Source organism: Berghia stephanieae, chromosome 1, assembly GCF_034508935.2.
Source record: "Berghia stephanieae isolate SIO BIC M18660-M18661 chromosome 1, UCSD_Bste_1.3, whole genome shotgun sequence".
Classification (NCBI taxonomy): domain Eukaryota; kingdom Metazoa; phylum Mollusca; class Gastropoda; order Nudibranchia; family Aeolidiidae; genus Berghia; species Berghia stephanieae.
This window is the reverse complement of record NC_088360.1, coordinates 69803545-69816682: the sequence shown is the minus strand read 5'-3', so window position 1 is coordinate 69816682 and position 13138 is coordinate 69803545. Positions and strand designations below refer to the sequence as shown.

Genomic DNA, 13138 nt, shown 5'->3' with positions numbered 1-13138 from the left:
CCGAATTATGTTTTTGGTTTGTTTTATAGGGTTTTACAGCGCTTGTGACACATCCATGTCATATCAGCGCCAATAAAAAGGAATTGGAAAGTAAAAAACATTCTAGATTTACAATTCAAATGACATAAGAAAAAGTAAGACAAAGGGGAATGGTTTAAATTGGGAACAGATGTAGATTCCAGGAGGACACTATCACTGTACTCAGTTTAGATCACCTAAAAGTCTCATCCAGACACACGCACAAGAACCCTCTAAGAGGAATACACTACAATGTTTTGTCAATGTTAATGAAAACTGGTCCTGCAGGCCTTACCACACCCACCTTGTCCGCCATCTTGGAAACCTCTAAATAACAACATAAAAAACTCTGTCCTGTGGCATGTCGTTATCGGGAGGTTCCATTGTATTGGGAAACAAAGCATTATTTTTAATGGAAACCCAAAACGTACTCATGCTCTGGTATACATGCTGATTTGACCACCGTGGATTTATAGCGGACTGGAGAGAGGGGAAAAAAACCAACATACCTCTGTTCTGTCTTTTCGGGTTGACTTTCCTTTTCATTGCTGTCTTCAGGAGCATTCATCTGGCCTTGCTCCCTGTGGAGAAAATGGACAATTGTTAAGATCCCTAGTTATAATCAGTCTTAAAATGACAAAAGACCCAAAACTGGGACATGCCACGCATGTTTAGTAGGAATGGCTGAAAAGGGTTAAAATGTGAACAAATTAAACGCTATGTCCACCCTGAAATCATTCCTGCACTGCTATTTTTTGGTGAGAGTGAGACTTACAATCATCACGAAATGCACATTCTCCAATCTCTTTCATAACCAGAAAGAGGTTGCCATGCTCTGCAATTAAACGAATTAAAATGCATTCAAATCGATGTACTGCAGTAGCTCAATTTGGTCACATTTTGGCAGACGGGTTAACTGACTCTACCAATTTTGGAGCATTCTGGTGCTTGTCTGCAGACCTGTCACTCATCAATGACGGTCACAGAACTAGAGGATCTATTGTATCCATCCATAGAGGCAAAGTCACCCATTTTGACAATTACCAATGTCAACAAAAAAAAATACTGAAACAGAGCAAAAAATCTCAAAAAGCTTGCAGACAGAGATGTTCTAAACAAATGCTGAGAAAGGAGGAAAAAAAAGGGGGGGGGGAGGGAGGGGGGGCTGCAGCCAGTTTTTTTTTTTTTTAATGTCAAGAGAACATTACTACCAACATACAGGTACAATGAACTTAACCCACAGCTCAACAAGATAATGCTGATGGTGACGAAAATGGGATAATAATAATACAGGGTGTCCAGGGAAATTCAACCTTAAAATTTCCTACCTAGAAGTGAAATTTCCTACCAGGTATTTTACCAATTCTTGCCATCCCCACAGTGTTCTATATGCTTAAAAAAGACAATCCTACTTAAAATAGGTTTTAACTCAACACAATCCATATTTTAAAGTAAGAGCAAAGGTGAAAATGACTGGTCAAAAAAGGAGGAAATTTCTCAGAGCACAGACCCATCCATGCGACTATAATCTATAAATTTGAATTTCATTAAAATTTACTGAGATGCAACCCAAAATGTGTCTCGCAGCAATTTTTGACAACATTCGGAGGAATTTCAAAAGTTTAAAAACTGATAGCAACATATAAAATCTTACCTACTTAGAGAATGGTACCATGTGATTATACAATGTCAAAAGCCACCACCCATCCCCATTTTCACTTTTAAAAATACTCATATGATTTGTTTGCAGGTATGATGTGGCAGTAAGTACTGGTACTAGTGGTAGAGATGATAGTGCAGTGGTAGTTGTTTATAATGGTTGTAGTAATGATGGTAGGGATGATGATGTGGCAGCGATTGTTGTCGTGGTGGTTGTGGTAGGGATGATGATATGTTGGTTGTAGTAATAGTGGCGGTGTTAGGGATAGTCATGTGGTGGTTGTAGTAGTGGTAGGCATGGTGATGAATGTGGTGGTGGTTATAGTCGTGGAGGTGATAGGGATGATGATATAGTGGTGGTTGTAGTAATGATGAGGGTGGTATAGATGGTGATGTAGTAGTAGTTGTAGCAATGGCGGTGTGGTGGTGGTAGGGATGATGATAATGCAGCGGTAGTGGTTGCAGTAGTGGTGGTAGTGATGATGATATAGTGGTTGCAATAGTGGTGGTAGTGATGAGGGTGGTATAGATGGTGATGTAGTAGTAGTTGTAGCAATGGCGGTGTGGTGGTGGTAGGGATGATGATAATGCAGCGGTAGTGGTGGTAGTGATGATGATGATGTGGTCGCAGTAGTGGTGGTAATGATGATGTGGTAGTGGTTGCAGTAGTGGTGGTAGTGATGATGATGTAGTGGTTGCAGTAGTGGTGGTAGTGATGATGATGTGGTAGTGGTTGCAGTAGTGGTGGTAGTGATGATGATGCGGTAGTGGTTGCAGTAGTGGTGGTAGTGATGATGATGTAGTGGTTGCAGTAGTGGTGGTAGTGATGATGTGGTAGTGGTTGCAGTAGTGGTGGTAGTGATGATGTAGTGGTGGTAGTGATGATGATGTAGTGGTTGCAGTAGTGGTGGTAGTGATGATGATGTAGTGGTTGCAGTAGTGGTGGTAGTGATGATGATGTGGTAGTGGTGGTAGTGATGATGATGTGGTAGTGGTGGTAGTGATGATGATGTGGCAGTGGTTGCAGTAGTGGTGGTAGTGATGATGTGGTAGTGGTTGCAGTAGTGGTGGTAGTGATGATGATGTGGCAGTGGTTGCAGTAGTGGTGGTAGTGATGATGATGTGGTAGTGGTGGTAGTGATGATGATGTGGCAGTGGTTGCAGTAGTGGTGGTAGTGATGATGATGTGGTAGTGGTTGCAGTAGTGGTGGTAGTGATGATGATGTGATAGTGGTTGCAGTAGTGGTGATGGTGATGATGATGTGGTGGTAGTGGTTGCAGTAGTGGTGGTAGTGATGATGATGTGGTAGTGGTTGCAGTAGTGGTGGTAGTGATGATGATGTGGTAGTAGTTGCAGTAGCAGTGGTGATAAGGATGATGATGTAGTGGTGGTTGGAGTACTTGTGGTGGTGGGTATGATGATGTGGTAGTAGTTGTAGTGATTGTATGGGATGTGGTAGTGGTGGTGATGGGGATGATGATGTGGTGGTGGTAGTTGCATTTGTGAGTGGTGTTGGTGGTAGGGATGATGACGTAGTAGTTTGTAATAGTGACGGTGACACGGATGATGATGTGGTGAAAGTTGTAGTAAACTAATACAATTGTGTGCACAGCAGTTGTCCTTTGTACATATTTTATATCACATTCCTGATTTTTCTAATTTTAGAGGAAATTTCACCCTCAATCCCATTATTTCCAACATTTCCGACCAAATATGAAATTTCCGACCAATTTCCAACTTTCCGACTTCCCTGGACACCCTGTAATAAAACATATAGCGCTATAACTCCGCGACACCAGACTCTAAGCGCTTAAATTACAAATTACTTTGGCTGACACATACTCATTCACACACACACAACTCTCAATAGAAACCAGACAGACCTATCTTGCTTCTCATAACATCTACTAAAGACGAAACATATGTTTTAAGCGAACGTTTTAAAATAGACAAAGATTCTCTCTCACGAATGCTCTGTGGTAAGGCGTTCCAAACAGAGGGTCCGAAATGAGAAAAGGATCTCATTCCAGCATTTTTCCATATTCGAGGGACAACTAGTTTGGTGGAATCACTGGTCGAACGTAAGGGGCGGGGTTTTGAATATATTTCAATTAGTTCCGAATGTAGAAAGGGGCAGTACCTTCAAGACAACGATACTAAAACACAAGCTTTGAATTTAATCCTTTTCTCAACAGGCAGCCAGTGCAGGTCATGAAGCAGAGGTCTGACAGAATCGCACCTACGCTTCATGAATACTAGTCTGGCAGCGCTGGACAATCTGAAGACGTCTCAGATTATATTGCGAAACGCCATACAACAGAGCATTGCAATAATCCAATTTCGATAGCACGAGGGACACAACCAGGTGTTTGGTCACATCCTCAGATATGAACCGTCTAATGGAAGCAATCTTCTTTAGTTGGAAGAAGAGAGATCTAACCAAATTATTAACCTGATGCTCCATCGACAGTCCAGAGTCTAAGAATGTACCAAGGTTTTTCACTTTATCAACAATTTGAATGGAGGCATCCCCCAGCTTCAAATCTGTTTCTTTTCCACTGCCTGTTCCCAACATACAGCACCTCTGTCTTATCATCATTTAGTTTGTCTGTTCTCATTCATCCATTTCTTAACACTTTGGATACAATTCTTACAATCGGCTGATACTTCTTGTAAATTTCTCGTATTGGAAACGCAGTACAATTGCGTATCATCGGCGTATTGGTGGTAAGACAGACCGAAACTTCTGATGATTTTAGACAGAGGTCAAACGTACAGAACAAAAAGAACGGGTCCAAGTACTGAACACTGGGGAACCCCACAATCAAGAATGATTTCCTCAGATCTATATTCATCCACCGTAATAATCTGATAACGATTAAACAAATATGACCTAAACCAATCAAGCGCTACGCCAGACACGTCATAAGTAATTTCAAGACGTTTGAGAAGGATAAGGAGGACAATTTTGAATTATTGCCTTTAAGCCTCAATCTCACTCCACTAACCCCCACTGTAAAAGCAACTGAAATGATAAACTATCATTGATACTAGTACTTGTACAGTTAAGTGAGTACAGCACCTGCGACACATTCAGGTCATAGCGCCTGTAAAAAGAAGAAAACAGAATAGTCAAATGTTCTCGGTTTACAATAAAAAAACCAAGGAGTAAGACAACAGGGGATTGGTTCAAAAAGGGAGCAGATGTCGATACCAAGAGCATACCATCAATGTACATAGTTTGAGATCACCTTAAAGTCCCATCCAGACACCAGGGACAGGATCCCACTCAAGTGTTAACAGATTACATCCAAAACTGAATACATAACAATACATGACAGAGAGATGACTTGTGAGGAAAAAAATATCTCCCAAAACTATAGCTATACATTTGACTGTTTCCCTTCCAGTCAAGGACTCTGGCCAGGGGTAGGACAAAACTAAGCAACCCCTCCCCAGGACAAAGACAGAAAGCAACTTGGAAAACAGGGAATAGAAGACGCCGCATGACCAGCCCACCATGGGAGGTCAAAGACCCCACCCAGACATTGATGCCTCAGGAGAGTGGGTAACAGCACCAACACACACCAAGTCTCAAAGCCAGTAAATTTGATTGGAGGGGAGGGGAGGAGACAAATGTCCATTTTCAAAAGAGGGAAATTCATCCTCCGACTCAAAAATCGGATTTCCATGGACCTTTTCTGTTTGTTTGTTTGTTGCTTTAGGTCTCTTCCAACACAATTGAGGTTATATGAGAGACCGCTGAAACAAAAAAACAAGCAAACTAACAAAAATGGTACAAATGTAAATCAAAATCATAACCTAAAGATATAAGCTAAATTATAAATAACCAAGAACAAACAGGCAGAAGATTTACAGAAACAAAAATATCCCCTGTCAAAAATACAATCACAAACCAAAGAAGCAGGATAGGCTAGTTAAGAGAAGAAACGACATCACTATCGGATCGTACACCCATGCGAACATCATAGGTATATGATTCAAGCGTGATGCTCCCATCCAACCACCCGCTTCCATGGACCTGAGAAAACATCAACACTGAATAATAATAGACACTTCTTATGAGGATGGGCTCTTTTTTCCCTCCAGCCAACATATACTGATATAATAAAATATGTCTTGTGAGAGAAACAAAATGCGGTCAGAGAATGAATACGTTGAGGTGAAGCCAGGATATTAATAGGAAACTTTTGGATGAATACATATAGTCACAGCTGCCAACCTGGTACATTTAGCAAGAGGGAGTGTTGGGATGAAACTCAGGCGGATTTAGGCTCAAATGTCGGATATTGATGCATGCTTATATCTTTTGAACCTCCACCATTACAAAATCTTTATTTTTTTTAAAACTCTCTTGTCATATGCATGGAAAATAAAACAAATTTGTCAGATTTTCAATGAGGGTAAACTCAAGAGTTAAAAAATAGAGAGGAGCTTTCATGTCACCGATTTGTAAAGGGAAACAACCAGGTGTCTACTTAACACACTTCCGGCGCTCGCATTTTACTTTTTCATACTTTTACTCTTCACCAGGTAAATGTGGTCAATTTTGGCTGAGACGAAACAATGAACCTGATCACTCAGCGGCTCGGTTAAAATTAGCTACGATTGGGATCACGACAGGTTTGGAAAGAGAAAATAATTTCACGTAGGCTGGGATGTGTTCAGACACAGCAATTCTAAAAAGCGTCGCTTATAGCCTTGGCAATAATATATCCGTCGTTAATATAAACAGCCCATGAGCTATGCGTGGAGCTGTGGAACATTCCTAATTACTTTACTGTCATTCGACCACAATTCATGAATTATTTATTTAGACCTGTAAATGAGCTCTATAAAAATTGACTGAAACTGAAACTCTTCGTAATTCGTCGTCGCGGTAAAATCCAAAGAATCAAAATGAAAGGTAAACAGCAAGCTCACTTGAGCAAAGCAATGGCAGAAAACTAAATTGCGAGGGAATTAATTAGGCTACTTACCATTGTTCCTTGTAATTAGGTACCCAATCAGTGAAGAAACTTAGAAACGGTCAACCAGTTTGTTTACAACATGAGGTAATCGAGATGTGCTTGTAGCAATCATTTAACTTTCGATTTGAAGGTGTCTACATAACTTCCGGTGTTTCGAATTTTTCTTTCTCATACTTTTCCTGTCCTTCAAGTAAATGTGGGTCAATTTTTGCTTAGACGAAACAGTGAAATTTATCGCTCGGCGGCTCAGTTAAAATTGGCTACGACAGGTTTCGAAAGTGAAAAAATAATTTCACGAAGGCTGTGTGAAAATACACTGGGGTGTGTTCAGACACGGCAATTCTAAAAAGCGTCGCTTAGCCTTGGCAATATATATCCATCATTAATATAAACGGCCCATGAGCTATGCATGGGGCTGTGGAACATTCCTAGTTAACTTTACAGTCAATCGACTACGATTCATGAATTCTTTCTTTATTCATTTCTTTCTTCCCTTTGTAAAAATATTTGAATTTGACAAATTGACTGATTTCAGTTAATTGACTGAGAATTTACAGGTCTATTTATTTCTTCATTTCCTTCTTTCCTATTTTCAAATTTTGAATTTGACGAATTGACTGAGAATTTACAGGTCTATTTTCTTTCTTGGCATGACTAAAAAATGTAGAGACAAAAAATATACAAAACCCTTTATTTTTACGAAAAATCAGCAACTTTGTAAGGAGATACTACTATGACATATATTTACCAGTTACCCTTTACAATACATCACTAAATAATGAAATACAGGGGGGAATGGGGAACACAATTTGTTACAAATCAAAGATCCAAACAAGCATGCAATAGATGGATAAAAGACCAAAGCATTTGACAAAGCATACAAGAGGCGAGAAAAGAGGGATGATACAGGGTTAGCATTATCTTGGCTTGTTCAGGTAATTGTGCATAATCTCCTAGAAATTTTCTTTTTTTTTTTTTGTTCTAAATGAAAAGATTTTAAAAAAAAATTATATTGATATTTTTTTAAAAAGTCAGTCTCAAACAGTGCTCAAGACAAAAGCCTTACTCTATATCATCCCGGAAGCTCCCCCAATTGTGAGCACCATGACCTTCCTTCTTTTCAATAGCCTTGATCCCCCTGAAAGTACAAATAACCATGCAGAGAGAAAAAAAGAAGGGAATTTAAAAAAAACAAAAACTAACAAAGTGTTGATAAACAATAAATATAATGCTTTCAGAAATAGTGGACAGCTGGGTGACAAAAATCAGGATGAAATCATCCAAATTCTCACAAATCAAAACAAAAATTAAAGTTAAATAATAAATAAAAATAGCTGAATATATTTAGAGTCAGGCTAGTCAGAATTTTTATTTAGAACAGGGTGTCCGGGGTTCAGAGTTCCTATAAAATTAAATTAATTATAAGTTAAAGACGGCATTTTAAAATGTGAACAAGGCACAGGTGTAAGTACATTGGGATTAATTTGCCTGACATTTTAATATCTCTTCCTTGCAATCAGTGACTTGCCTTTTGAATGCTGAGCACCAATAACCCAATACATTGGGATTTCACATTAAGTTAACACTCTGGCAGTGAGATAATGATAAAGCACACCTGCCAAAATTTTTTTTAAAAAGTGTATTCTATGTAATAATGACCATTAAAAGGTTTTTTTTTAAAGCAGTGTTACTTTGCACAAATGTAAAAAAGTGCAAAAGCTGCAGGTGAGCATAATATAAAATTTATAACAGCTAACACCACTGCCAAATCAAAATAAACTCTAAGGACAACAACAGCATTGTTAATAAGTTTATGGCTCAGTTATCCAACCATGGTGGTGGTGGTTGTGGCAGTGACAATGCTGTGCTGTGATGGGGGTTGTAAAATTGGTGATCCTGCTGCTGAAGTAATAAAATATATATCTGCCAGCCTAGAGCATCAATTTTGAAATAAAAATCAATGACAGTGGGCCTCAATTTGGGAAATAAGTTTCCAACAATGTCATTTAACAGCGACATGTTATCTTATGATCTACCATGCCTGTTTTTGGCATTCATTAGTGCTATTCAGAGATGCCAACTTTGAATTTCGTTCACAGGAGTTTCAGCCACCACTCGTAGGAATTTCAATGCCGAAAGAGGAATTTCCGCGCACAAAAAAAAGGAATTGGAATGATATTTGGCATTGTGTTTACATATTGTATAGTTCTAAATAGACAACTGATTAGAATTATATTATGATATATAAACACATTGCCAAATACAATCCCAAAGTTTCCTTATTTCAAATGAAGTAAAGCGCCAAAACCTAACGGTAGAGATTGTAGTACTGGTGGTAGTGAGGATGATGATGTGTTGGTGGTTGTAGTAATAGTGGTAGAGATGATGAAGATGTGATAGTGGTTGATGTTGTAGTTGTAGTGGTAGTGATGATGATATGGTGGTGATGGTGGTTGAGGTAGTAGTTGTAGTGATGATGATGTGGTGGTGGTGGTGGTTGAGGTAGTAGTTGTAGTGATGATGATGTGGTGGTGGTGGTGGTTGAAGTAGTAGTTGTAGTGATGATGATGTGGTGGTGGTGGTGGTTGAAGTAGTAGTTGTAGTGATGATGATATGGTGGTGGTTGAAGTAGTAGTTGTAGTGATGATGATGTGGTGGTGGTGCTGGTTGAAGTAGTAGTTGTAGTGATGATGATTTGGTGGTGGTGCTGGTTGAAGTAGTAGTTGTTGTGATGATGATATGGTGGTGGTGCTGGTTGAAGTAGTAGTTGTAGTGATGATGATGTGGTGGTGGTGGTGGTTGAAGTAGTAGTTGTAGTGATGATGATGTGGTGGTGGTGCTGGTTGATAGTAGTAGTTGTAGTGATGATGATGTGGTGGTGGTGTGGTTGAAGTAGTAGTTGTAGTGATGATGTGTGGTGGTGGGGTGGTTGAAGTAGTAGTTGTAGTGATGATGATGTGGTGGTGGTGCTGGTTGAAGTAGTAGAGTTGTAGTGATGATGATGTGGTGGTGGTGCTGGTTGAAGTAGTATTGTAGTGATGATGATGTGGTGGTGGTGCTGGTTGAAGTAGTAGTTGTAGTGATGATGTGGGTGGTGGTGGTGGTGGTGCTGGTTGAATGTAGTAGTTGTAGTGATGATGATGTGGTGGTGGTGTGGTTGAAGTAGTAGTTGTAGTGATGATGTGGTGGTGGTATAGTGGTTGTAGTAGTTGGTGGTCGTGATGTATAATGATGTGGTGGTGGTAGTGATTGTTGATGTGGTGGTGGTGGTGTGGTTGTAGTACACTGGTAGTGATGATGATGTGGTAGTGGTGGTTGTAGTAGTAATGGTAATGATGATGTGGTGGTGGTTTGTAGTAGTAGTCGTGGTAGTGATGATAATGTAGTGTGGTGGTGGTTGTAGTAGTACTGGTCGTGATGATGTGGTGTGGTGGTTGTAGTAGTAGTGCTAGTGATGATGTGGTTGTGGTGGTTAGTAGTTAGTAGTGGTAGTGATGATGTGGTAGTGGTGGTTGCAGTAGAGTGGTAATGATGATGTGGTGGTGGTGGTTATAGTAGTAGTGGTAGTGATGATATGGTGGTGGGGTGGTTTGTAGTAGATAGCGTAATGATGATGTGGTTGTGGTGGTTGTAGTAGTAGTGTATGATGATGTGGTGGTGGTGGTGTTGTAGTAGTAGTTGTAGATGATGATGTGAAGCTGGTGGTTGTAGTGGTAGTGATGATGAGTGGTGTGTGAGTTGCAGTAGTATGTGGTGGTAGTGGTTGTAGTAGTAGTGGTAATGATGATGTGGTGGTGGTGGTTGTAGTAGTAGTGGTAATGACGATGTAGTGGTGGTGGTTGTAGTAGTAGTGATGATGATGTGGTGGTGGTTGTAGTAGTAGAGGTCGTGAAGATGATGTGGTAGTGGTGGTTGTAGTAGTAGTGGTAGTGATGATGTGAAGCTGGTGGTTGTAGTAGTAGTGATGTTGATGTGGTGGTGGTAGTACACATGGTAGTGATGATGATGTGGTAGTGGTGGTTGTAGTAGTAATGGTAATGATGATGATGTGGTAGTGGTGGTTGTAGTAGTAATGGTAATGATGATGTGGTGGTGGTTGTAGTAGTAGTCGTGGTAGTGATGATAATGTAGTGGTGGTGGTTGTAGTAGTACTGGTCGTGATGATGATGTGGTGCTGGTGGTTGTAGTAGTAGTGGTAGTGATGATGATATTGTAGTGGTTGTTGTTGTAGTATAGTAGTAGCATTAGCAGTAGTAGTAGTAGTAGTAGTGATGATGATGATATATTGGTGGTGGTGGTTGTAGTAGTAGTGGTAGTGATGATGTGGTAGTGGTGGTTGCAGTAGAAGTGGTAATGATGATGTGGTGGTGGTGGTTGTAGTAGTAGCGGTAATGATGATGTGGTTGTGGTGGTTGTAGTAGTAGTGGTAGTGATGATGTGGTGGTGGTTGTAGTAGTAGTGGTAGTGATGATGTGAAGCTGGTGGTTGTATTAGTAGTGGTAGTGATGATGATGTGGTGGTGGTTGCAGTAGTAGTGGTGGTAGTGGTTGTAGTAGTAGTGGTAATGATGATGTGGTGGTGGTGGTTGTAGTAGTAGTGGTAATGACGATGTAGTGGTGGTGGTTGTAGTAGTAGTGATGATGAGTGGTGTGGTTGTAGTAGTAGAGGTCGTGAAGATGATGTGGTAGTGGTGGTTGTAGTAGTAGTGGTAGTGATGTGAAGCTGGTGGTTGTAGTAGTAGTGATGATGATGTGGTGGTGGTTGCAGTAGTAGTGGTGGTGATGATGGTTGCAATACTAGTGGTAATGATGATGTGTGGTTGAGGGTTGGAAGGGGGGGGGGGGGGGGGGGGGGGATCCTTGGAACAAATTGACCTCACCGGAATTTGACGGAAGTTGCCCGGAGCCCGGAATTTTTTGCTCCAGACCTGAGTTTTGGCATCACTGGTGCTATTACTTCTACAAAACCACTACCACTGATAATAAGAAATGAAGTGAGTAGAAAAGTGCCAGAAGACAATAGAGAATTTAAAATTTCGCGGCGGCGATGGGGGCTCGAACCCGCGACCTTACTGGTACAACTCTGCCTGGGCTAGAAGAGCGTAACCCCACCGCATGAGCTATTCACTAGTGGATGTCTATAAGAACAACTAAATTATGTATTGTATACACTCAGAGCTGCCAACCCCATCTGATGAGAATGTGTACAATGGGACCTCAAAATAGGGGAGATTTCATAAAAATGGGTACAATTCTGAAATCGATGGAAACTAACCATTGTGGTACAATTACATAAAGTCACACCACACAAGCTCCATTGCAGCAACAATGATGTTCCCAAGACTATAATCCAATCCTTTCAGAATTCTACCTCCCAGCATGAAGATCATAATTGGTCAAAAAATATATGAATATCCACTTGATCACCAAGGTTTCTCAATAGGCTAATAATAATATAAGTACAACTAAAGAAAACTGAAGTGACTCTGCACACTAAAAATGGGTACAATCTTGGGGGAAATGTGTACAAGCGTACAATCACTGAAAATGCGTACAATTCCGCATTTTTTGCAGTAGGTTGGCAGCCCTGATACACTTAATGCTATTTAAAATTCAATGTGCGTGATATGTTGGAATGACATTTAAGTAAAAATCTTGTAAACCATCGGGGTAAGGAGAGAGTTAACCACCTTCCATCTACATTTATACAGTGGCAGACATGCCTACCCGAAAAAAGAAAAGAAAAAGCATTTTTCTATTTTAAAAACCCAGCACGAGGAATCAGAAACATGAAAATTGGGAATCTATGTAGCACATGCTGGAATGCAATTGCTTGTTCCTGCTGCACAAATGATTTTTATTTGTTTACATATATACAGTCCACTCCAGATAATCACAACACCTTGGGATCTGCGAAAACGTATTGATTAACCGAAGTTGCAAAATTTTACACATATATGGTAAACTCAAACAAGTTGTAATCATTGTTCCTAGGCCACCACATACATAGCAATTTGATTGAAATAAAAACCATATGGCAGGCCATGTATATATTTTTCTCAAGCAAAAGCAGCTTTGAAGCAAGTCGACATCTTATTCAGCTATGATTACCTTTCACTCTTTTGTTCCCAACATATTTAAGATTCAAAGAGATTAGCCGTGATGAGAGACTATAAGCTCTCACCAATTCGTTTATCATGCAGTCGTCGATGAGGGTAAAGTTTCCGCGTCGAGTCGATGACGTCACTCGTCACCAGCCAATGAAGCATTGAGATTTTTTAATTGTAGCATGCGGCAAATAATGAAATTTTTAAATTATTTTTTAATTTAACGTCGCGACCATTTGTATCAGTAATATTTCTTCTATTTCCGTAAGTATGTACACTTCCGTAACAATTACGGACAGTCCGTAATTATAGGCAGGTATGCTCTGTGCGACCCTATTATTTACATACCTGCCAACCTATTCA

The 13138-nt window shown here is 40.0% G+C and overlaps 1 protein-coding gene across 2 annotated transcripts in view; it reads right to left on the bottom strand.

The window, feature by feature from the left end:
* Positions 1-13138, bottom strand: part of LOC144980629 (intracellular hyaluronan-binding protein 4-like) — a 32211-nt gene that overhangs the window by 12528 nt on the left and 6545 nt on the right. The window contains exons 4-5 of one of the 2 annotated variants that reach the window (XM_078928309.1): positions 7736-7807; positions 528-599 (exon numbers count right to left, since the gene is read on the bottom strand). In XM_078928309.1, coding sequence (XP_078784435.1) covers positions 528-599; positions 7736-7807 — 144 coding nt within the window. The remainder of the gene's footprint in view (positions 1-527; positions 600-7735; positions 7808-13138) is intronic. The other variant, XM_078928313.1, reaches the window with a different exon arrangement.